The 26733-nt window shown below is 38.9% G+C and overlaps 1 protein-coding gene across 4 annotated transcripts in view; it reads left to right on the top strand.

Moving 5' to 3' along the window:
• The window catches only part of LOC129362024 (dipeptidyl aminopeptidase-like protein 6), a 96736-nt gene that overhangs the window by 7649 nt on the left and 62354 nt on the right, over positions 1-26733 (top strand). Inside the window, exon 1 of one of the 4 annotated variants that reach the window (XM_055033327.1) lies at positions 1610-1681. The exons of 1 other annotated variant lie outside the window; for it this stretch is intronic. In XM_055033327.1, coding sequence (XP_054889302.1) covers positions 1625-1681 — 57 coding nt within the window. In that variant the 5' untranslated portion in view covers positions 1610-1624. Of the gene's footprint in view, positions 1-1609; positions 1682-7684; positions 8654-20683; positions 20880-26733 lie in introns of those variants that run through there. 2 more of the 4 variants (XM_055033324.1, XM_055033328.1) reach the window with 2 other exon arrangements.

The following is a 26733-nucleotide window of genomic DNA, read 5'->3' as shown; positions in this document are numbered from 1 at the left end:
TTGCTGCAGTGTACAAAATCAGGACGATTATGCAGAGAAAACTGAATTTCTGCATGGCTTGCTAACATACATTATGGTTGGTCACATATTTTATAGGGAGGAGCACGCATACCTTTGAGTGTCAAAATAACAATGCTGTATTAAACCACACCAGAAGTCATGTCAAATTACAGATTTTGCCTCAAATTGTCCTTTTCACTATGGGGAACAACATAAAGGCCTTTAAATACATGCATAAAGTGTTGGTTTGTTTGATTCTCTAAGCTACTGCTCTCACTAGCTTAGTAGGCAAGTGTTTTCCCAACTTTCTCCTTTGCACTGGATAAATTGCCACATTAATCTTAATTTTCTTAACCTAAGTTTGAGCAGGAGAATTTGCTACTACTACTTTCATCATGGACACCCAATGCGTTATGTGCTAATATCCAAGTACGGCATTGCATATGAAGTTATGATTCTCAACTTACTTTTCCTTTATGCTCTCTTACATTTTTCTACATTCTATGCATCTCCGTGAAAGGCGTGTGACTTTCTCCGAACTGTGTTCAAGCTATGAGCCTTAAGGTAATTAAAAGTTTTAAAAATATTAATATACGAGTATGCTCTTGAATTAATGAGTTATCAGTACTTATCCAAGCAGCCTCCAGCATTTCCACTTTCTAAAGAGGCAGAATAACTTTTGAGTTTTCATTAAGAAACATTTGTGACTTAATCTCCTAAGGCATAATTTTAGATGAATGAGCCGCTTAGTCAACTTCATCCCTGGAAATTTCGATAAACAAGACATAAATGAAACATATATAAATCAGATGTGTTTCCTTTGCCAGGTTCCTGTCCTGTTAGCATGACTTGATGAGTGGCTGTGTGTGACTGGGAGAAGGAAGGAGGCGTGTTTTATGATGTGGAGGACAGGCGGCATAAATATTACTTGTGCCTAATCAAAACCCAGCTGCAAAACCGGCTGAATTGATCTGTTTTTTGATGTGCATACACCAGCATTTGGAAAACACAACAACCAGGACGCGCATACACAGAGGGAAAAATGCAGAGTATGCAGTATTGGTTCTGATGGTTAGAGCCCCATTACTGAGTGTGTGCGTGTGGGTGTGCGCGTGTGTGTGTGTGTTTGTAGAGGAAAGGGAGGGAGAAAGAAAGGCTTTCTCACATTGAACTCCATTTTGTTCTGTGAAAACTCTTGCTAAGAGAGTTTACGATTATGTGTGAGAGTAAAGCTGAAAAAAGAGGAGTAGTGTCGGGGTGAGGGGAGTAAGGAGCAGAGAGATAAGTAGTGTTTGGAGCAGCCTGAGCAGATGAGATGGACCCTCCTCCTCTTCCCTCTTTCTTATCCTAAACCCGTCAACGCCCCCCTCCCCTCCTGTGAAGGCAATGCCAGCGTGTGTGTGATTGATTCACCCAGCCGGCGCAGAGGACGGAAAGTGTTGTGGTTGGGCTTCTGGACCCCCAGGTCACCCCTTCCTTGTAAGCTGCAGGGGAGGGCTGGAGTTGGAAGGAATAGAGGGAGAGAGGAGGGGTGGTGTCTCAGACACCTCCAGCAGCCCCCCAAACTTCACTGCACAAAAGGTGGGAGAGCAGGAAGAGGGGACTGCTGTTGACACTTCTCAACATGTCCGTCCTCATCGCCACCCAGCTGAAGATAGACACCAGCACTTCTTCCAGAAGGGTAAGGGGCCCTTTTAGCATGCACGGCACGCTGTGGGGGAATGTCTGTATTTATGGGTGAGTCTCCTGCTGCTGATGAAAAAAGGCTGCTGGCTGTTTTTGATAACAAGTGGACAGGCAGAAGGAGAGCGGTGGGTCCCGGTGTCCCCCTTTGAGGATCCTGATTGACAAACCCTTGTTGTTTAAATTTGCTTTCCAGTGCTGACTTCTAATGAAGGCTTGGTTACATATGCTGTGGAGAACACCTACCGCCTCATTGTTATTCTTTGTGTTAGCGCTACTTAATGATTTGAGCGAGAGATGGACATGTTGGGCAAAAGTTGCGCATAGTTGCGCGCATGCATTGAATGAAAGGGTTTTTGTAATACAATTCTTAAGGCATTACAGGAAGCCTTAAATCACACATTCATTCTTTGTTTTGAGAATTTAAACTAAGCATTGGTCTCATTTTGGCAGACAAACAGAGTGTGATTGATGCACAGAGGAAGTTTGGAATGACTAAAAAGAATTTCCTGGAAGTGTTTTTGATGTTGCTATAAAAGCTTTAAAGCTAAAAAAAAAAAAATCCATCTCAGACAGAGCAGCAGTGCGATATTGATGGGATTTGTTTATTTCAGAGAACATATTTTTCAAGGCACAAGGGAAAAGCAAAAGAGCTGTTCGCAACTGAAAAATCAGGAGATGCAGAATAGTTTAGATTGTGCCTCACTCTAGCAACACAAGATTTTTCATTTCATCCGTCACAAACACTTTCACGCCCATCACTTGGTTATGCATACTTCCTTTCCTCACATATGACAATTTTATTTTATTTTTTCTGATCGCTCTCTCCCTCTTCCGTAGTTTTTCTTCCTCATCATCCACCACCATCCACAGCTGTCGTCTGCAACTTCCCTTAAAAAAGAAAAAAAGCCAGTCAAAGTCTATTCGTACAACATCGGCCAGCATTAAACTCCATTTCCTCTGTGACTTATCTTCTGCCATTTCAATTTGGGCTCAGTGCAGAGCTCCTATTCATTTGGAATATGTTGCACTTATCCTGCGTGGAAGATAAGATTCCAACTCGCAACATGCTGATGTAAAATACAAAAATGAAAATAAATGCACACAGGGCTTAGAAAATTAAGGATTTATTGAGAGTTATAAATATCATCTGCTGGAAAATCTTATTTTCTTTAACTTCAGAAAAACTTTGATGAAATCCACTAAAAAAGGATAAATCTCCATGTTTGTGGGTTTGTATTGCTTGAGTAAGCATGTTGTCATGCAAACGTTCATTTAGGATGTGCTTTTTATTTGCTCATACATTAGAACTTCATAATTACTGCTTTATATTTGCCTTTCAAAACTGTCACATGGAGTTGTTTTGAATAAATGGGCATAAGTCATGCTTTTTACAACTTTTCCTTTTCGGTGATCTTCAGGTTTGTAACTCACGATACTTGTATTCCCTTTCCTTTAAGAAAAAAACCAGAGTGCAAGGGAACCAAGTGTAAAAGAAACATTTGCTTAAAAGTGATCTTATAAATAGAACACTGAAATGTGGTATTAATACATATAAAAAATGTTTTTCTTAATATATTTTGGGTTAACCCACATTACAGTGATGTAGCAATAAAACTATAATCCCTCAGATTCAATAAGTCGGTCTGCAGTTCACTTAGCCACAGCAACAAGTGTTTTTTAATCTCTTGAAGCTAAACTACAGACATGGATGGAAGGGGATGTTAAAATATATACATGCAATCTTTGTTTATTAAGCTCAGACACTGAGAAAAGTGTCACTGCTGCAGCTATTTATTGGGGGGGGGGGGAAAAGCAAGGGGAACATTTGTAAAGATTAATTTATTTGGAAAAGCTACTTATGTTAACAGATGTTTCATACTCCAAAAAACATACAAAAACCGGTGCTCACAACCAACAGCTGCTGTTGCCTCGATGGTCTTGATGCTGACTCATTGCTAGAGCTGTCTGGCAAAGTCACGCTGCAAACTGTGTAGCTTAGTCTCCTGTATCATGATCTTTAGGTTAAAAGTGTTGAAAGCAGACTGTCTACGGTGGGGGAGAAGAACTCCTTCCTTTTCACCTGTTTGTTTCACAAATCACATCCACTTCTCCAACCACTGCAGAATCTATATGAAAGGTAAAAGTGATCTCTCCATAATTTTTTTGAGTTCCCGAAAAGCAGCTGCACATCTTGTTGACACATTTCCATTCGAGAGGTGTTTTTGTCAAGAAAATAATTTGAGTTTGTGAAGAAGAGTGCTGTCTGGGTTGAGATCGGGAGCTGTTTACATTTTTGCACATAATGTAGTTTTGTTGGCATTTTTTAAATAAGCAAGTTAAAGAAATCCTTTCTTGCTTCCAACAGCTGAAAGTTGTACTCCGTTGTTACACAGTCATTAAAATTTAATTCTTTGTACCCTTGTGAAACTCTGACATTTGAACGCAACTGACTAACTTCGCAATTTATGTTCACTTCCATCAAGTTTGAGGGCAAACTGGGGACAGTCTAAAGATAAGAGTCCATGTGTCCAGGCTGGAGTGCAGAAGAGACTGTAATCCGACACATATGCAGAAGGATGATAGAAAAAAAATAAGTTTTTGCCACGGTTGGCTCAGTTCAGCATTAAGGAAAATTATTAGAGTCCACCTTGTACCAAATGGAAGATTGTGCAGAAATGTGATTATGGTGGGCGGGAAAGCCAATATGTCAGCGACGTGTAGTGAGAGAGTTTGGTAATTTTCTTGTTCATCTGAGGGATGTTCAGAGGAAATTAAATATTACTATACTCCCTGCAGACACAACCTGATTGATCTGTTTTCTCCACCCCTCTAATTAATTTGTGTCATTTTGTTGTGTTGAGCTGCATGCAAATCAAAACAGGCCAAAGCAGGGTCATTTCAGTTTATGCAAAATTCATCACTGTGCTTCTTGTAAGTGTATTACGTTATCTCGTGTTTTATGTTATTGGATATTGAACATTGCTAATAATGTTTTTAAAAGTTTTATAACCTAACTTTGGCTTCTCTGCAAAAACTGTTTATGCAGAAGCCTACATATTATCTATCATTCTTTGGAGCATAGTTAAAGTACATGAAATTACCTAAAAGTTCATAAAGCAATCAGTCTCAACATCAAAAATTGCCCTCATAATTTGAAAATTAATTCCACATTTGCAGAATCATCTCTAAAGTGAAGACATCAACTAAATACCATTTCAAGGATAAAAGAGAAGTGGGAGTGAGTAATTAATCTAATCTAACAGTGATAAAAACATCAAAACTGATATACACAAATGTTACTGTAAAAGCTTTGTTTTTCTTAGTAAAGGGGTTTATAATTTATCAAGAGTTTTTGGTCTTTCAGGAGTCACAATAAGTTACAGCTTACTTATTTAGCCAAAGAGAAGAGAGAAAAATCGGAGGAGGAACTTAAAGTTTTAGAAACTCCTGGACTTGTCAGCGTCCAACACCAGAGCTGCCAGGGTTTGGAATGGAAATAATCTGTAACTCAGCTCTTAACTCACGTCCAACGTCGATGGAGGAAAACAGAAATCTTAGACGGCTTTACACATAAACAGACAAACACAGACATAACGGAGAAAGCAACATTTTCTTATGACAAATTGTGGATTTTTCTCAGCTTTCATATCAATAGAATGTACAATAAGAAAGAGCAAAGTATTTTTCATATTTTGGAGAATCTGGGACTCCAACTACAGAAAAGAAAGGCTTTCTTCACTGGATTTAAAAGTCCGGCAAGGGAATTTGGAGGTGAAAGAAAGCAGTACTTTCTAAGTTAAAGTTCAGATCTAAGTTTGTTTGTGAACAGTAACATGATCACACACCATCATCACTGAATTAGAAGAAAACTTCACTTTTTTCTTTTTTTCTTTGCAGTCGTGGAGTAGATTTCTCAATAACACTTGTGTGGATATTTCACTGCAACAGAAAATTAACTCGCCCCGGGGAATTCATTGTATTGAAAAGCCTCATAAAGCCCTCACTTGCCGTGTCATAAAGCTTTTAGATCCGCACCTTATCACTCAGATTAAGATGCATCTGGTGTGTGCAGGAAATTTAATTACGCTGTTGCACAGGTCGTAGTTTGTTCCAGCTTCAACAACCGCCGTCGGCTACCCGCAGAGGCATTACACAAGCCACTGCCGTCGTCATCTTTATAGCTTTTATTACAAGCCTCTCCAAATATTCCACCACCCGTAATGCAGAACTTGACTGCAGCGGTGTTTGTGAGAGTACATAGCTTCAGCCGGCTGTTCCATCTGTTACAAGGCGATAGGGAAGTCAAGCTGAGCTCTGGCTCCCTGGCTCGATCCTGAGGGGAGCGTTAACACAGTCAGGCAGTTCACAATAGCTCCCCAACAAGGTGAAGGAGATTGGAGGACATCTATCAGAGAGGCCGAGGTGGATGTCAAATGGCTCGGACCTATTTCCCAGGGGTGCACGGGCCTGAGAAAGGCATTTATGAACCAGAGGAACAAATAATGACAGGGAACAGGAGTGTGGTTAGGGGAGACAGCAGGAAGTCGAAAGATGTTCAGTCTTCAAAACAACACAAGCATACAGAGAAATGTATACTCTTTGATGCACCAAGGGGAAATTGGTTTAAGCAACAGGAAAGATGATAGAAGGATTTATCATTTTTCAAACATACATTCTGTATTCTATACCCATTTCCTTTTTAGGCTACATTCATTATTCAATCTCAGAACCAGTGAGCCTCACAGAGCACAGAGCATGAGACGACTCACCATTTATAAAAGAAAATTAATGGAAACTCCCGCTTTGTTCACACTTCAAAACAGAATATTTTCATCTTCACCACCGCACTTGCCCCATCTCAATAACCCCTTCTGCGAACGGTTGCAAAGTAAACTTGATTTCACCTAATGGCAGACCCGCAGCAGTGGCATTCAACAAAAAGTCTTTTGAGCTGCTCTTTAAGTGCAGCTTTTGAAGTTGTGCCCCTGTAAAGATGACCTATTTCACAGAAATACAGCTCAGCTCAAGTGGAGTGATAGGTTGTGAGCCATCACACAGTGAGAGGCTGCCTGGATGTCTGCCTGGATCATTCATGACAGGGATGACAGAAATTTGAACATTTTGACCCAAAAAAGCCCCCATTTCCTTCCCGTGTAAAAGCGGTTAGAGAAAGCTAGATAGAACTGAGCGTTTTCAAGCATGAAATCATTTGCGGTGTTCCGAGCTGAACAACATGCAGGTGTGAACTGACTGAAATGATAACTGATGACAGAGATGTGTGCTCAAGTGGAGCAATTAAAATATGTGAACAAGTATACTGTATAATGCAACTACAATTTTATGTTAGCTGACAGACACAGGAGGCAAAAATATCACTTCTGTTAATTTTGGGAGGATGTTTGATCTCTTCTTTATTCTCACAGGTCTTGATTTTTCTACAGTGCTTTGCAGAAGTTTTCATACTTTTTTAACTAAATAACATTTGTCATGTAACAATCACAAAATTGATATATTTCACAGCCTCTTAGATTTATTTTTTATTTTTTGTACAATTAGCTCCATCCAGCTGCCATTAACTTTGATCAGATTGCCTTTGGGTTGTTCTACTGGACAGTGTTTGTAACCAGGCGTCATCTTGCCTTTTTGTTCCTGAACTCAGCGGTAATATGTGTTGGTCTATCAACTAAAGTCCTAAGATGATGATGATGATGATTATTATTATTATTTTAACGTTTGTGGTTGTTGCGCAAAACAAAATAGTCCAAGAAATGTGCATACTTTTGTAACCAGCATTTATATTACACAATAAGTAAAGTGGGTGGGAAACAACAGTATATTTTGTCTTTATACCCGAAGCAGAGTCCCTGGCAGGTGTGTGATCACCCCGTAGCGCCACAGAGAGGCACTCAAGCTCCGTCCTGTGGGGACGACGCGCAATCATTTTGGAGTCGAGGGGGAAGAGGGGCGGGGGTGGTCGAGCCCCCACGTACGTAAAAGCCTTAACAAATGACATTTGTTAAACAGAGCATTTAAATGAAAGCGCATTCAGATGAAGCTCGCGCGCTCTTGGTGAGTGATTGCGCGTTCGGCGGCGCGCGGACCCCCGGCAGCAGAAGCGGCTCCTCTCTCGCGTGCAGGTCACTTCTCATGCAGAGCGCGTCTGGGAAGAATACCGCCAGGCTCTCTCTGCGTCCTTCACACTTTTTTTCTTCTTTCTTTTCCTCTTTCTTCTCCCTCCCCGTGCATAAGAGCAGCGATGGAAAATTAGAGCCAAAAGAGACGAATGATTATCTGCGGCTCTTTTGTTTTTTTGTTTTTTTTTCCTCTGGACAATCCCTCCCGGGTCTGCTGAGGATCGAATATCTGATGGAAACTCAGCGCTTCCGCCTGCTATCTGGCTGTGAGGAGGAATCAGGAAACTGAAGACAGGAGACAACGTGCTCTGAATACAAAGGAGGGCAACTATTGACACCTTCGAGAGACCGTCCGCCGTGCGCCTGGACAAAGGGGAAAGCACGTCCGCAAAAGGATTCAGTTTATTATCGGCTCATCACTTTGTTTGTCCTCTGCCAATACCATCTGCGGGCGCCTAACAATAAGCCAAACATCCTCATCTTATCAGAGGTAAAACTGCCTTCCCTTTTGTCTTTTTTGTTTTTGTGTCTCCTAAGCGCTCGAAAAACTAACACAAAACGAAGGACGCACGACTCATCCGCAACGCTGCCATGCTGTAAACTGTTTTTAACCCGATCAAAAAGAAAAACGCAGCGCCGATATGGCTTCGCTGTATCAGAGATTCACCGGGAAGATCAACACGACCAATTCGTTTCCGCACCCACCTGAGGCCAGCCGCCTTCTCGGAGGACAGGTCGCAGACGAGGAGAACGGAAGCAAGTCACCTCACCAGGGAGCCGAGGGCCGAGCTCACGTCCAGCACAGGAAAAAGTGCTCACGGGAAGATGAGGATGTAAGACACTTGTTGTTTATTTGCAACATGCTGACAGATTGTAATGATCCCAAAAGTGCTTTTCAGGTGTTTTCCCTTCAGACAGTCGTTGAAACTTCAACATGTTTTTGCCCGATAAGTCTAAAGGTCCTTGCCTTGTGGTTTGCTTGAGCAATTACTTTGTGTGTTTCAGTTGTATGTTGATAATTTCTTATCTAAGTTACTTCACTTTCTAGTTGTTGCAATTCTTAACATGTGCATATAAATGTGCATTTCCCAGGGGTTTGTGATGGTCCTGACCTCTGTGTGGTGCTGACCGTGGTCCTGAAGCTGCACAGTACTTCACAGTGGCAGAAATCTCTTTTTTTTGTTACGTCACTCCGTGATTTGTTTAGAAAATATGGGGCATCTGGATTATTTTTAACACTAATCCACCGGGCTCAGGCAAAATACATTTGATATTCTGGCGTGTGCTTTCTGAGATAACTTGCACTTCGAACAAGGAAGTGCACCAACATAAAAGGGCCTTGTGCTCTTCTGCAGAGCAGTGTTTGGCTTCGGCATGTTTTTATTTTAATAATAACTAAAGTGATCTTATGAAGACCTTTCAAACATAGTGTGGATCATTAAAACAAACGACAAGGCTAAACATATACAACTAAATAAAAAATAATAATAATAAAAAAAAACTCAAATCCAGATCTGTAATCCAGTTTTCAAATTATAAAGACTAAAGAAAGAACATAACAATCAAAATAAAGGTGAAAACCAATACTAAAGAAACAACTGAAATAAACATAGCACCATTAAAAATGCAGAAATTTGAAAAAGCTATTAAAACAGAGTGCAAAAACGACAGCAATAGATTCTAAGATGGTTTTTAAGATGCCTGCAGTAACCCTTTGAACTTTTACATATTTGTCGTTACAAAAAATAGCTAAAGATCAGTCAGACAGGCTGAAAAATGACTGGTGGAACATGCAGCTGATAGCTGTCTTTGTTTGAGTTTCAGTTTTTTATTTGACCCGACATGTCTGGTGTGTTCCTTGCTCTTCGTGATGCTGTTTGCTAACTAATCTGCCTGAGAAACATCAGTTGTGTTTTTACTGAGATTAAATGTCACACAGCTACAGTTTAATTTACTCATTGGGTGAAGTCTGAAGGCAACTAGTGGCTCTAGGCTTTTCTTTGGGTTGACTGTTTGTATCAGGGGTATGAATACATTTAGAAAGATCTGTATAAAGCTTGTTTTTGTCTTAAGACAGTTTCTGTCAAGCACCATATAAAAACAGCATTTTAGTTACCTTTTTTATCACGTTCTCTGAAGTTGGTGAAGCATAGAGCAGAGGTATTTACTAATTAACCAACCCTGGTATCAACCAACAAACCAAAACTGCAGAATGTTTTTGGTTTGCTCTGCTTGTTTGCAGAGAAAAAAAAGTTTCCTGCCTTGAACAAATATGTATCTTTGATGCTCCTTTGATTTATTCATCACTGTTAGTCCAGTGAGTAGGCTGGCAGCAGACTGAGGACTCACACTCTCTAGCCGTCAGTATCAATAACAAGAAGAACAGCTTAGCTCGACAAAGAGCAGGCAGAAAAAAAAAAAAGAAGGAAGATCCTTTCTCCAGTCCTTCAAAGCTGGCTCATTAAAACTCTTTTTTTCCCCCTTTAACAACCTTAAGATTGGATTTTACAGCTGTTATTTCCCCGCTGGACTTCCAAGATATTCCTTAAGTTTAGGCTGTTAACCTTGAGGTGACATTCACTGCTGAAGTTCCCTGGAGTTGTGGTGGAGCATGAAATTGCCTTGTGCCTTTGGAGATGGGGAGTCCATTTCATGGAGCTCCATTTCCAAAACAGGTCTTGGTTAAAGATTTAAGACACTGCTGGTGTTGTCATTCCTACTGTGGATGGAAAAGCAGAAACAACAAATCAAATAGTTGTCATTTCACTTTTCTTTGGTCTGAATTTAGCCCTTTTCAAGCTACATTTGAAATAAAGCTGTTACTTCAAATGAAGTGAAGGACACAAATAACAGAACTTACTTTTTTGCAAACAACTGTGATATTTTATGAATGCAGTTTTTTTTTCTTTTTTTCTGGGCTTCCAAGAGACTTTGTTGTGAAATTGATCAACTGTTTTGATTATTTGTATGCATCCATGAGGGTTTGGTGTTAAATCCAGAGTCGCAGATAGGTTAGACTTTACAAACAGTTTATTTTCCTCCTCACTTCCTTTTCTGCAAACACAAACATAATTAACTGCCAAGCCTAAAGGTTAAACACTGAGATATTTTGCCCACAGATCAAAGCCTGAGGGGCTCTGACAGGATCCTGCCTACATTAACCTTTCCTGTATGGCTGAATTAACATTGGATAATATAAACAATTGGAGCTGATATTTGGAACCCTTGAGGTCCGTTTCTGCTATGTTTAAAACGTATTTGTACCCTCTATCTTGGAATAGAGATGTATCGTGTTTCATTTTTGTTTAGATGTTGTAGACATTCAGTTTAAGATAAACTGATTAAATACAAACAACTGTTTCAAATTAAGATTTAAACTGGCTTAGTCAAAGTATCGACTTAAATCCAATGAACACACTGTTGGATGATCTGAGATAGACCTTTTATACTTGAACACCCCCATTTGTAGCTGAAATAAAACAATTCGGCCAAGTCTGGAGCAAAATTCTTCCACAGTGATGTCAACACAGTTATCAATTTCGGCTGATAGCATCAGTTATTTGCCGTAGGGATTGTTTACTTTCTCGCATAGTGCTAGATTAGCTTGACTACCTTTCCCCCCTAGTAAATGAAATACTTTTTTTGAAAACGGCTTTTTGTTTAGTCAGGTTGGTTTTGTCAGATTATATGATGCATCTCAAGGAAGATTAAAATGGAAAAAGAGAAGAAATGTGTAGCATTCCAAATACTTTTTCACAAAAAACTTTTCTTTCTCACCTGTTTAATCTCCATTTCACCATTCTTTAATTAAGTCCCACTGATAGAATAGTTAGAATCACTTTAAGAGAGATATAAACAGTAATCAGATAAGCAAAAAGAAAGACAAGGGGGCAAGCGATACATTTCTCCTGCCAGTTTGTTGTGTGAACTGAATAGAAACAAGTAGGCTCATAAATCATATATCCCCCGTTTGATCGCGTGCTAAAAGTCTTTGACAGATTGCATGAACATTACTGAATAATAATCACTCTGCTTTTTTCAGCCCCAATTTTCTCCAGTGTTTGTATTTTGTCCATAAAACAGTCCTTTTTTTCTCCAAAGACAGCTCCAACAGACCTCTCGCTGCTTGTGACTTAATAATGACAGCTGTGTATCCATGTGTAACTATTAGTAGTCATTAGTGAAAGCTCATTTCCCTCAGGGCCACCTTATTGTCAGGGTGGCATGCTGCAAATAAATGACTTGTTTTCTACCCCAAGGCTGTTGTCTTAAACAACAAAATTATTCTGGAGAAGCACTTTAATTTCCCCTTCTTACCTTGCCTGTTATTGTTGCTACAGTGATACCTGTTTGATGTGTCCATGTTATACAGGAATCATGGGGGTGGGATTCAGTTTGAAGTGTGATCCTTAGTGCATCTCCATATAGTTGTTTAAAAAGCAGGCATATACATGACAGCAAGCGCTGAATAAGTCTGCATGCTTCATTAAAAAACAAATAGTAGAGAACTTAGAGCCTTCATAGTTAAATTGGGCTGATTAATGCAAACTATTTATGATCTATTTCTGCAGAAGTGTCCATTGAAAAGACCCTGCCTTATGTTTAAGCAACATAGAATGTGGTTGAAAAGTTCACATGAAAATGTTTACTGATCTTGAATGTGGCTGAATAATTGTTAGACTTAATCAGGCCGTGTTCAGACAGGATGATTACAGGGTTAAAACTCTCAATTTTCAACACAGTTTTCTGGTCTAAATTAAGATAAGGAGAGATTGACCTGTGATAGGAATAAAAAGCTGTTAATGGACCACCACCTGACCTCATGGTACCAGACCTCAGTGTCATATCCAGCAGGTATGAAGCCCATGCTATGACAAGGCTCAACTACCAGATGCTCGGCGTTGCCCGTCTCTGTAATCTGTGAAAGGTTGATCCGATTTCTTCCTGGATACGAGTGGCTGAAAAGAGCTTTATCCAAGGACTCATTCATAGGGTGAGAAGCGGGAGAGGGGAGTTGAGGTATTGGTTCTCTGTCGAAAGGTATCAGGTGAGGTGAATCAGGCATCTAATCAGGATGCCTCCTGTTCTCCTCTCTTTAGAGGCATATATCACCACGGGGAGCATCCAGGGCAGATCCACAGCTCACTGACGGGGTTTATATCCAATCGAGCCAAGGATCTCCTTCCTCCTGTAATGAGCTAGACAGGGTTGGTGAACAGAGGAATGCCTGATGTCACCCCCGTGATCCAATCACAGGTGGATAGATGGATGGATAGACAGACAGTTCACAAATTTGGATACAGAAACTAGTGTTTTCTTTTAGTTCTATGTAGCCCCAATGTGTTTTTAAAATGTTATCAGTAGTAATGCATTTCTTACTCTTTGGAAGTGTCTGCCATTTTCTAGTCAATCCCAGTAAGTTGCATGTTTGGATCATAGAAAGGAAATAACATAATATTTGTAAAATAAGGCACTGCGAGTTGGAAATTATGAGTAGAAGAAGCAAGCCACAACTGTAAAGACTGTTAGGCTTAAAAGTGAAATTTAATCACATTGCATGAGATCGCCCAGGGCTAACACACACACACGCTCTATCTCAGACGCACACTCTGCCTATCCTCACACGCCTTCTGCTCAGAGATATTCCAGATTTGAGCGAGAGACTTTGGCCCAGTTCCAGTCTCGGCTCAGGTCTGTGCTTCCTTTCAGATGTGCAACCGAGATAAGTCAGGCAGACAGAGCTCAACAAGAGCAGCCAGATAAAAGAAACGAAGGCAGCGGAAAGCATTCGGCTGTCCTTATTATCTCTGCGTTGAGGTTAAAAGTTTTCTTCAGGTGATGACTGCTCACTGAAGGCTGCAGTAATCCAGAATGATCAGCTGTCCGGAGATGCCAAAACTCTCTCAGCAGGGCAGGGATGGTTGTGCATTTTAACTATGTGAGATGGATGCGAAACTGGGAGTGATGGTGGATTATGTTGTGCATGATTGAATGAATACAGTTTCAATTGAAAAGTTATTCTCTAAAGTAATACTAATTCTACATATATAGTGTTGCTATGCTACAAAATACTAATTATCATAAATAAGTCAGCCTCGTTACCTTTCAAAAAGAAAGATTACAAGGCAAATTTTGCCATCCAGCAATCTCGATAGCAAATTAAAGAAGCAAACAAATGACCATATATTTCTGAAGATTTATATTTATTTAGTTATTTACACCATATTTAAAATTTGATTGACATAGGAAAATTATTGAAAAGTCCAAAATCAAGAACGTATTCATTATTAATCAAAGAGCTACTCACAAGTAATTTCAATAAAGATTTGGTTTAGGTTCTGTGAAGATGTTAAAAATAATGTTAGCGGATATTATCAATAATTTAGTAAAACTTCTGTTTTTTTTCATCTGAACAGCATCTTTGTGATTTTACACTAATTGTTCATGCCAGGTAAATAATAATTAAGTTCACAAAAATATACTGGTCCAAAACTTAGAGTTTCACAAATTATTTATTATATAAAGCAAGGCTGCTTGATTTCAGTAACATATTTTAATACTGTTGCTGAAAATTGTGGAATTGATTTTGAAGAATGCTCATTTTCTTTCCTCACTATGACATTGTGTTCCCAGCATTCTCCATGAGCTCCAGCATCACAAACCAAAAAAATACTCCTGGTTTGATTATCAAGGGCAGTTAAAGTCAATTTAAATATTCAGACATATTTTAACTGTGCAGATGATGAATTAGGGACCCTTGTGGTGTCAAATCTGCTAAATAATACATTCAAGAAAAGCTTTGCAGTGATGATGCAAAAAATTAATCGCAATCACAATTTAAAGATTTAATGAATTGTGCCTCTTTAATTTAAAACTAATTACATGTAGGTATACATTATTTCAAATTGTTATTTCTAAACCAGCAATTTAATATAGTTCATAAAAGAAAACTTTAACACATACTGACAGACATTCAGAAAAGACTCTTTTGAGCATATATGCATTCACATTGTGGAAACTCGGAGACACTACCTGGGAGGGATAAGAGATTCCTCTGGCTAACTCTGAAAAGTTCACAAGGACATTTTTGAGCAATCTGGAGGACAGCAGGTGTCTTATGTGACAGGTCAAATCTGTGTGTTCCTGTGCGCTAAACTATGAAGCTCAGCAGTGTTTATTTTAGTGCTGCTTTGAGTTGCTGTCAACCTGGCAGGATTATATTATGAACTATATTTTAAATCTCCACAGCCCTTCCTGGTTTAATAATGTATACACAATAAAATCTGAAACATATTTATTCTACAATTAATTTAAAATGGCACTGGATTATTTAACAAGTCAATACAAAGAAGAAAACATAGAGTAATAACACTTGTGAGAGCTGTTGCCTCCCTTGCATGTTCTAAGTTTTAATTTTGGCTGAAACATTTCTGCATGGAGCTACACATGGGTTTTCTCCAGGTACTCTGACTTCCTCCCTTAGTCCAAAAACATTTGTGCACGAACATTTCTTCAAGTCTATTACTCACAATGTAAGAATATTGGAAGTATTATGTATGAGAACACTAGAAACTGTGCTTGCTCTTATTGCTATCCATCAGATAAAATCTCTAATCTAAGCAGATAAAAACAACTTCTCACATTTTCCAATAATCGTGTGAGTTAATCCGCCGTCAGACAAACGCTGAAGAACAGTGCTGTTGAGTGACAGATGTGGAAGGGCAAAGCCAACGCCGTCTAAAAATAAGTGTTCTGCTCAAGTGAAGTTTGATGAAGGCACAACAAGCCAGAGGGATGTTTTTTAAAAAAAGTTCCTGCTGTCAACAAAAACAAAACATTTCATATTGGGCAGCTTATCATAAAAGAAGAAAAAAAACCCACAAAGAAACCTAAACATAGCCATTAAACAAGATGATTATAGTTTTCAGCATTAGACAGTCTGATTGATAAATAATAGACTTAGGTTTACACCTACAAAAGTAAAATATGTCGCGTGGCTAAAGCATTCACACCCCTGGAACCATTTAGAATTTGCTGTTATACATCCGCAATGCAAAGTGTATTTTACGACTATCGACACAAGGTGGCACATCTCAGTGAAATGAAAGAAAAAGGAAGAATGTTTTGAGATTTTTATGTACAAAACATAATTGAAGTGCTGCATATTTTTATATTCTGTTTTATAAACACCACACATACTGAACACATAATGAACACAGACGTTGGTTAAAGCAGATGGGAACTGGACAGAAGAAAACCTACTTGAGGTTGCAAAAAAATAAAGATATAAATGCTTGAACTCATATATGTCATGTCAATTTATTTTGAAAACAGTGCATCAGTTGCTCTTCTATGTTGCTTAAATACAATCCTTCCAAAATACAAAAAAAAAAATTACTCAAAAGGTACTTTTCTTGATAGGACCTCACAGAAGAATTGATAAGATAAGCTGATGTGAACAAGACAGAGTGAAGTTATCATGTTGATTGATAATAGGCAGTGAAAAATAAAGGATCACCATCAGAAATCTTATCAAAGACAGAGTATTGTGCTCTGGAAAGAGTGACAAGTACGAATCCAAATGGGAAATCAAAACATTAGCGTTTGCTGAACATTTCAGCCAGTATTCGGTAAAGGCCACTGCAGGCAGACATGCTGTCACCCAGTGCAGCTGCTCCCCGCAGGACAACAAAGCATCCGCAGCAGGACTTCCTGCTCAATGTTGCCATGGTTGCAAAGGTGGGGAGGGCGAGGCTGTGAGCCCTGTGGACTCGCAAACACACACTCAGTATGTCTTTCTATCTTCACAAGGACTTTGCATCGACTTCTGTTCATTCTTTCTTAATTTCTATAGCCTGAAGCTTATCCTTACCTAGCCGTCACCAGTGCATGCCTACTGCTATATCCAACACATATCACACCTTAGTCCTAAACCTAATTCCTAACCCTAAAACAGCACTTCTCCTCTTTGATCCCCAAACTGTACAATCGGTCCCCACAGCGTAGTATGTGTTAGGGAAATGGTCCTTGCAATTTATCAAATACCAGACCGTTCAAACACACGCTGCAGTTTGTTGGTGGCTCAGATTGCCATCTGGAGATGACACAGTTTTTCCCTGCTCGTGTCACGGCAAATAAAATCCCCAGAGATGATCACATGTGGGGTTTTTTTGTAATTAATTCCTAAATAAGTATTTGCTGATATATGTTCTCTCTTCTTTTCATGTGTTTTAGACCCCGCTGACAGACTTATTCACTATCGATCTTTGCTTTTCGGTTCCAGAAAGCATCTCAACAGGTTGTCCATCCCCCTGCCCAGCACCTCTGTGCTCTGGTGACGCGCCATCGATCATCCCTCTCTCTTCCTGCTCCCCACCAGCCCCTCAGCAGACCTGTCAGCAGCATCTCAACAGGCTGTCTGTCTCTCCGTTTAATGTCTCTCTATTTCTTTATGATTTACTGTAAGATTACGCAGGCAGAGAGGTACAATCATTCAGTGTTTCAATGCAGTGAAAGTCTCTTTATCCACTAATGATGGTGAGTTTTATTCTCCTGTGGTACATTTCCTGCTCTTAAAATCAGGTGAAATAACATTGCGAGGTGTCATTAAGCCTCCATGGGAGAGTTTTAGATCAATTTCATTCGCATTACTCCAAATGGCTGTTATTATGTTTCATTTATGCTTCAACTAGTTTGAGCTGGTTGAAAAGAAAAAAAAAAAGTCTTTTTTAGTCCAAACTCATTTGCGTCATCTTGATGACACCAGTCAGCTCTGCTGTTCTTTCTTTTGTAGTTCACTTCTTAGAGGACCATAAAGATTTCTGCTGCTTTTAAACACTTTTATTTAGCTAAATATAACCCAACTTGCTTCGTGTCATCGTCTTCACCTATTGTGTCCATGTCAGGTTTTTATGTTATAACCTCAGGTTGCTTTCATTTTTGCGATAAAGCCACATAAATTGTAACATCTAGTGAGTTTCGAGTGTTTCAGGAGTTTTGCACATCAACCACAGTAACAGATTTATTCCATGTACATGTTGTCTCCGAGGATGTTTTAGATACAGGAAGCAATTTTTCCAGAGCTACATGCATTGTTTCCACTTTGCCACTAGAGACTGTTGTGTTACAGTCGATGGAGGACAGTACACATTGTACAGCACCAGCAGTGGGAATATTCCTCCCTGTTATCTTTATGTCACCTCTCTTACTCCAACACATAAAGAGTGTCGCTGTCCCAGATAGCTTCTGTAAATAAAGTCATGTAATTAAAGGAGCCAATATTGCGTCAGGAGAAAAGTGATAGTGTCACATCTCATAGGGATTGAAAACAATTATACAATCATGAAGACGCATTAAACATGCTTTGACCTGAGGATACAGAAAACAATCTTTTCTGTATCTGCCCGAGTCACCAATACTGTGCTCAACTGTGACATTTAATTCAAGCAGGTGAGAGGGCAAGCCACCATATCGGTTGCAATGAGTGTGACAAGAAACCAGAAAGCAGGAGGTGCCACAGCCCATCATGCTTACTAATCTTTGTTTTTTGAATAAAAGTGGAAGAATTTTTTTTTTTTTTTGCATAACAGTACATTTTTTGTTAACATTTCTGTTGGCTGGAATTACATCAGCGGCTGTAGCTACACCATCTCTTGAGTCTTTTCGTACTTTCTTTTCCCTCTTCTGGGCTGAGACCAGGCAGCAGTAATGCGTTGTGTCACAGAGACAGATTCGCTTATTGCCCCTGGCATAATATTCCCTCCCAAGGAGAATCATATGCGCACAAGCATATGATCGAACTGAGATGTAGACACATTCATCGGCATTCAACGACATTAAAGATGGTCAGGGATGTATTTTTGAAGGTTTGCTTGGCTTCATCTTTGCAAGACTTTAAAACCTGGCAGAAATTTGAATTCAAGTGTTTTAGAAAATATTTGTAGTTCTTGATGAGAAGGATAATAACACTCAATCAGCTACATACTACATAATAAAGTTGTGTGCTGATGAGAAAACTGTGGCCTTAATCTAGTTAGAATGTGAAATGGGAGTTTGGTTAATCCCAGTTCATGACAAGGGTTTTAACTGGTACTTAAAGTAGAAACAGTTTATGTCCACCGATTGAGACTGGGCTGAAACTGCTGTTGGTTTTGTATTGTTAAACAAAAGAGGAAATATGTTAAAAGACATCAGTTGTCAGATCTGTCTGTCTAATTATCTATCTACAGCCAAAGTTTTCCTGGATCTGTAATATGAACTCAGCACCCTGGAATTTCTCTATTATCTACTTTTTGGATCCTTTCATTTTGGTACTGTGCTTCAGGTCTGGCTGTTGGTTTAAATGATGGCACAGAGGGCCCTCCCCTGCCTCGAGGCTCTTGTTTTAGTCTTGTGATGAATAACACATGAGATAGGTTTTCACGCTGCGTCCTTGTTGGACCCATGTGTGCGTCCTGCTCTTCAGAGGAGTGACAGGAACGGAACCATTTGTCCCTCTTGCCATGAAGGTGGGTTTCTGGCTGTGGTATTCTACTTTATCTCCAAGCTGTTCTCGCTATCTACTTTAGCAGTAGCGCGTTGCATGTATCTGCTTTCACCTGTGGGCTTTCGATATGAGTACATGTCAGCTTGAACTACTTTCTTTGAAGACACCATTTGTATTTCATCACTTTTGCAGCAGGAAAATAATCATCTCCAGTCGATATTTCTCTCATGGATTCCTTGAATCCAGGCCCAAGAGCCTGAATGAGACTCAGAGCTCATTCAGGGGTGGGTCACCTCTCTCTGAGCTGGCAGCCGAAGTGTTCAGCGTATGGCACGCATGGAGCTGAGCAGAGATGTGGGAAATAATGACTGTTTGGTGGGGAGCACTGTTGAGTGATTCAGTATTCTGAGAGCTGACAGGATGTCAAATGGTATAGCCACCTAAAAACTGGAGAGACGAACTGCCTGGATTGATGTTTCTCTGCTCACCAGGTTCACTTTTGCAATGTTGGAGTATATTTTCTAAATTCGCCCATTTGTTTGTGACGGTGTTCTGCAGCTGTGACATTGTCAGTTGTAAGTTATACAAAGTCATATAAGATGTCCAAGACTTACTAAGACCTCTGTTCCCTTGCCAGAGGGTCCGGATGGTATAATCTCCACATAAAGCTTTTCTTTTCTTTTTTTTTTGCCCGACAGCAACAATATTTTATTAAAAGTTTCTCAGTGATTTTTTTTTTCTCTTAGGAGAAATGTTCTGCCGACTTTGATTTTTAATAATTTATAAGCCAAAGAAGCTTAACATGGAGTTGTCACATCACACAGTGTATTTATCATTCTTGCAAAGCATTGTGGGTGAAGATCGTGTGTACAGTTCTGTGACACCTTACAGGTATCAGCTCCTCAGGGACACACAGACTGCCTCCATCAGCACGTTGAAAGCCCTGCATGCATTCCAGCCCCATAAGACGAGCTGCTATAAGGCTGCTATATTGTGGTATTGTGGTGGAAAACATTGCTGGCAGGGAAAATTGAGGAGAGACTTGTGACTGTTTGAAATGCTCCATAAATTGGCAGAAGCTCTGTGTGTGGTGTGTAATGCTGATCTGTGCTGAAGGCAAGATGCAGCTAATGGCCCAGGTAAGTGGTTCAGTGCTGATTGTTGTGGAGGGCCTGAGCGCTCTGGCAGCACTCCTCACTCTCCTTTCAGCGTTGTGTTGCAGGAACGCGTACGAGCGGCAGCAGCCCCGATACGTCTGATATTCCCTCAGTGATCCGACCTCCTCCGCTGTGACTGCAGAGGTGTCGGGTTTTATGCTCTTTTCTGGGGAGAACCGGGGCAATGTTGCAGTTAGAAACAGGCCGCAAGGACAAGACACGCATGAACACGCAAACACACTTTGTCTAATTGCGCGGAGTGTGGATGCTGATGCTGGGGTTACTCTTTTGTGGTCTCCTGAGGAGTGTCTCTTTTGTTACTTTTTAACCGTATCTTGCTGCTTCCACATCACACTTCGTTGCCTCTCTGGCAAAATGAAGACACACAAGTTGTCACGGGTGGAGAAACTCTGGAAGGTAAGTGTCGATTCCTTTCAGGTACGTGTTTGTCATTTGAGCCTCTTTTTAATTATATATCTTTGCAATTTTGCATTGAGGGACATGTTTAGTTGAAACTTAACAAAAAAAATGTTGTAGGAGGTCTTGAGAATGTGGCACGGCTGTTTATTTAAATATTCAGCTTTAAAAGAACTCTGATGATATAATGAGCACTTTGATGACAGCTCCCATTGTAATCATTGTCACTGGTGGGCACCAAATTATAGGCTGTTTGTTAAACTTGTCAAATGTTAAGTTTAGGTTTTTCTGATTATGTATTGTAGGACAAGTTTTAACAATCCAGTATTAACGAAGTGTACCTACCTCGTTATCACAGGTTCGGACTTTGTTTTGTCTTCAGGACAGTCTTAATTTGTGACATCAATTTGTCAAGCTGTAGGAAGCCTCTCTCAGACATTTTGGTTCATATTGAGATTATATTTGCTGTCTGCGTATGCATGAAACCAATCTCTTATTCCACCATAACCCGAAAGGACTGTGTTGGATTTGGATCTGCTAACTGTGGAGACACTGGAACTGCAGTGAACTCAGTATCATGTTCAAGATTCTTTTGAAAATGTAGTATGTTGCATCATCCTGCTGGAAGTAAGCATCAGAAGATAAATATTCAGTGTCTTTAAAGAAATGAAATGCCCAACTCCAGCTGGGCATTTAAAGCACGCTCAGCTAATGTTGCCCTAAAGTATACAATTGCACTACCTCCACCAGTCTATGCTTTTGAATGACTGAAGGATCCATGTTTTCATGTCCTTTACACCAAATTCTGTCCCTACCATCTGAATGTGTCAATTGAAATCTGGACGCCCTGACACAGGGAAAACTTTTGTAATCGTCTGTTTCCATCATGGTAAACCTGTGGGAACAATAGTTTTTAGCTGACAATAGTGGCACTTGATATTGTTTTCAGTTCCTGTAAGCTATGTTTTTCAAGGTTTGACATATTCTGAAATTATATACGTGTACATTACCTTTAAATCGTGGTTATTTGAGCCACTGTTGCCTTTCTTTCACCTTGAACCACTTTGCAATTTTTCCTGGAAGCTACCAAAGTTATTTAAATCCTCTTTCTTATCTAAAGTGTCTTCACCTTGAATTAGGTGAAGACACCTTGGTGACCCAAATGTCTGAAGACACCTACATATCTAAAAGCCATTTATGTCATTTATATTGCAGATGTTAGATGGCACACAATCTTCACGTTTTGTTCTTATTTTTCTAAATATTCCGCTTTACAGAAACATAAAAAGTACAGCTTGTGGTAGGATTTTGCCACAATCTGCAGATATTTTGCTCCTGTGTTCTTCCCAACTGTACAAAAGTAGTTTGATTTTATTTGTTTAATATTTAAAATCATAACTTGTTTCAAGGTACTTTGGCTGATTTTTTTTGATTTCCCCATGATGTCACACAAGGAAAGAAAACAAGGACTTTTATGACAAAAAATATGTATATGCCAAAAAGTACTAAAACAGCCTTTTTATGTTCATACAATGAGAATAAAAAGTGACAGAAAAATGTTAATTTAGCAAAAAAGCATTCTGTTTTGAATATACATGAAAATAAAAATTTATAAGAAAAATCTGAGAATTCACATTAAGCATAACTATAAAATATGTAATATAGTGTATTACTATGGAATAAACATCTCAAATCATTTTTTAAAACTGAGACTATTATAGAAATTTCTGTTTTAAACAAGTCCAGTATTTCTGAGTACTTCTGATTTTGAGCTTGCCCTTGCTATCCGATTATAGGTGCAGTATTCCTGGTATCAGGTGTTGGTAGAGACACTTTGGAAATCTGCAGGGACGGATATTTTACCAAATCCTGGCAGGATCCTCAGAGAGCTCAAGGGTGACAACTGTGTCTGTGTCTGATTTCAATAAACCATCATGAGCTGATGTTGATTCCATCAGGCAGCCCGGGCCAGAGATACACATCTGCTTTGACATGAACTTGAGTTGAGGAAAGAAACACATAAATCCCCATAGAACTGGTAGCGTTCAGGCTGCATCAGTATTATTTGATGTTAATTTCAAGTAGCGCTTCCAAGTTCCCCAAATTTACTCAGCTTTTCAAAAAATTATTCACATTAAATATCGTCCGCAAGATTGTGTTGGACATTTTACCAAACTTGAGATCTTGTCTGTATTTTTAAACATTGATTCTGGGCATCTCATAAAATTTATGCTAGTTGACAAAGATTCATGCTGTATGAATCTCTCCAAATAAGAGACATTTTCAAATATTTGCAGAGAAAACTTGCTTTCCATATGTTGATTTTATTTTAAACATTGTGGAGTATTGTATATATATTTAAACAACAATATATCTTGAGACTTGCTTTGAGATCCATCAGCTCTAAGTGGTACATATATTAAATTCTGTGCTGTAAGTATTAGATAAATATTTAATGCAATGTATATTACATGGAGGATTGGCTGATGCAGCAGTAGCTGCAACTTTTCCACTGTTCATCAGTGCTGCTCATCAGCTTATTTTGAATCCGTTTTCTTTAAAGAAAATCAACTGTGGGAAAATTATAAGATTTTTATTTCTCACGAACCTTTTATTTCATTGTTTTACATAGCAGTTCTTTAAATTAGGATTCCTACTGGTTGACGATTTTTAAGCTAAAATGTTTGGTGGCTTTGAGAAGTTACTTACATGAGCATATTTTAATTATTGGCATTTTATTTTTTTACCCTATGTAAAAAAAAATAAAATAAAATAAAAGTAGCTGCTCTATTTGTTAAACCACATTATTGTTTGAAGCTGATGGCTGTTTTTACTTTCTCATTTTTCAAAACTTGAACAATAATTTACATATCTTCAAGAGTCTCTTATTACAACCAGTTGATGTTCTGGTTCATTAGAGTCTTATTTCTTCCAAATTGCACAATAAAACTTAAAAATCTTTGAACATGACAAATTTATCCTTCCCTGCAGGCCCAAACTTTTAATTGTCATTAAATGTGTGGCTGGAAGAGAAATGTGTATGGATTTTTTTTTCTTTTGTATGTTCCTAGTCAATTGAGACTCTGTGTTGCGTTTTGCCCCTAAATGTCTCCTGCTGTCCCTCATTATCCTGACAACTCCTCTGTATTTAATCCCACGTGTGTCTGTGTTTCCCTGTTGGGTCGTAGTTGTGTCTCATGTTATTGCTGTCCAGTTGTATGAGTTTCCCAGTTGCTACCAGTGTCAGAGCTGCTTGCCTTTTTCTCAATTGTGCTGCCTGGATTTTTGTTCTCTTCCATAATTTTCGCCATAACCTGGGTCTACCGCGTCATCCTCACTAACAACAAACCACAACTCACAACAAAATGAAAAACATGTGATGAACATACGCTATGAATTAAAATTTTAAAAATATCTATGTGTCTTTCTAGAACTAATAAAGAAACGGAGGGAATAATTAAGCCTAAATTAGATTGGATCTCTTTGTTAGACAGGATATCTATGGAGACCACAATAAATGAATCAAGCTTTATTTATGCATAAGCTTCCAATTGCTATTAAACCAGTGTATCTCTATTGATAGCTCTTTAAAGGAATAGAAGAATTCTGATATAATAATTAAACTTTTATTTTCCTTCTAGCAAACTGAGTTTCTGCAGTTATGACCTTTGCTTTTTAGTCTTTTGTAGCTCCCAGTTTTAAACTGCTTCTAATTTCACTTTATTGCTTTTTACCATTCTGCCTGGTTTCCAACTAAATCCTTAAACAGCTGCAAAAATGTACCCACAACTTGAAACTTTCTTTTCCTGCTTCCATCTTACGACCCTCTTGTAAGCTATTGATGCCCACATAGAAGGTTTATGAGGCTTGTAAGCCCAGCTTACGAGGACTGGATCTGCAAATGATGCTCTGTAAACTCATTCTGACTCACTCTGCTTGTCTCTTTTTAATATGCATCAGCTGCCTGTGTGGCATCCTGAATGAACAAATTTATGGTGACTGTATTTTCGCACTTTTCTTTTGAATTATTTCACTTTCACCATCGAATGTCTTTAAGTTGTGCCCCTTATGATCGTTTACTGTCTTCTGATTGTGTTTTCTCTCAGGGAGATCACATGGGATTGTGAGATAATAACTGCCAACATCAAAGGTACTTTTTAAAGAATGAAGTCAGGACAGATATGGAGATATTTAGTTAAACACACTGAGTTGAAACGAAACCCAGTGAGCCCTTTAAAGACTTCCTTTATTTTGAAATAAAATAAATCTGTTATTTCAAGATTTCATATAGACTATTCACTAAACAAATAGTTTTAATTGACTATTTGTAACATGTTACATATTTTGTTTATGTCTCTGTCAGTTGAACAGAAAACTTTCCTGACAGAATGTTTGTTTATGTTTTCTTATTTTTTGTACCCTAACTCATTGCAATTGAAGTGACTATTATAGTGTTGTTGAAAAGGCAGTTGCCCTTTTACCGTCTCATTTTAATTTGACTTTTTTTGTGACACTGAAAAACTTTGTTAAACAAGTAACGTGAACTCAAAACGATGATTAAATTTGTTACGGTAAAAGAGCTAGTCAAATGAATCTAGCCTTGTGTGAAAATATAATTGCTTTCCTTAATTGCTCATGAATTGATGATTTAGAGACACACTTTTAATAACTTAAATAAGACTTGTTTGACAACATTAAGAATGCTGAAAGAGCTCAAACCCCTTTATAGCCGTATCTTAAAAGTTTAAAGAACAGATGACAAAGTCACAAAGACGCGTCAGTCTGGGAATAGTTACTGCGTCATGATACTCCAACATCAAAAGTGCTGCATGCTGAGCTTGCCTCAGTAAAAATCTGAGCTTGTGACTCAACAATACCAGAGCACTTTTCAAGTTGCGGTGTCCCCTTCCACATGGCAAACTATAAATGAGACTTCCAATGGTTTTCTTCTAGATAGTTTTCCAAAGAGGTTGTTTTGTGGAGTGCACACCTTATTGTTGTCTTGTTGTTACATTGCCTCAGATGAGCTGTCTGCAGCTCCTCCAAAGTTAGCAAAATTAGCCTGTCAGTTAAACCTGTGTAGGTTCTGTTAAATCAAAGCTTGGTACATTGTTTTTTGACTTAACTTAAGTTTTCAATTCAACATCCCAAGCCAGCTGTTGTATTCCCCATTGTTTATGGTGCTGTTTGTTCATCAGTGCTGTTTATCAATAAAGAAAATGGATATAAACATAAATGGGGTTATACTGTATTCAATTACATGTCACACCATTTATATTTCTGTACGAAACAATGAAAACATAAAAACTTTATGCTGTGGTTCCAATGCGACATCATGTCTAAATAACTTTGAAAGGTAGATACTTTTGCAAGGCGCTACAGAAACAAGTTCAAATAACTGACAGCTTCTTTCTTTAACCTCCACATGAAGATATCTGTGCTTTTTGCTGCACAACATACCCTCACTCTTCCAGTTTCCTGTGCAGCTTTTATCCGGTGAGCTCTGAGAGCTTTAGGATGGTATCTTCCAAGACTTTTTTACTGCAGGATGCATTATCCTGGCAACCCCAGGGTGTGTCTTTGGGTTTCATTTGGAGGCAACTGAGATTCTGAATTTATAATAAAGACATAAGCTGCTTTGAGGTAAGATTAAAAGTTCAACCTTATCTAAAACCAGAAAGGAATAAGGGTCTTGACATGCTATAAATGGACTGCAGGGAATGTGTGCAAAAGTTGAATAATCTCTCCTATGTGGATATTGACAGACTACTTTAGAAAGTTTCTCTTATAACTGTTTTTCTCAATGACACAGTTTGTCCTTGTAGGAGTCACTTGCACCTTTGGCATTCATTTA

The sequence above is a fragment of the Poeciliopsis prolifica genome, unplaced genomic scaffold (assembly GCF_027474105.1).
Source record: "Poeciliopsis prolifica strain line A6 unplaced genomic scaffold, Auburn_PproV2 SCAFFOLD008, whole genome shotgun sequence".
In the NCBI taxonomy this organism is placed as follows: domain Eukaryota; kingdom Metazoa; phylum Chordata; class Actinopteri; order Cyprinodontiformes; family Poeciliidae; genus Poeciliopsis; species Poeciliopsis prolifica.
The sequence above is the reverse complement of the archived record's forward strand: the minus strand, read 5'-3'. Positions and strand labels throughout refer to the sequence as shown.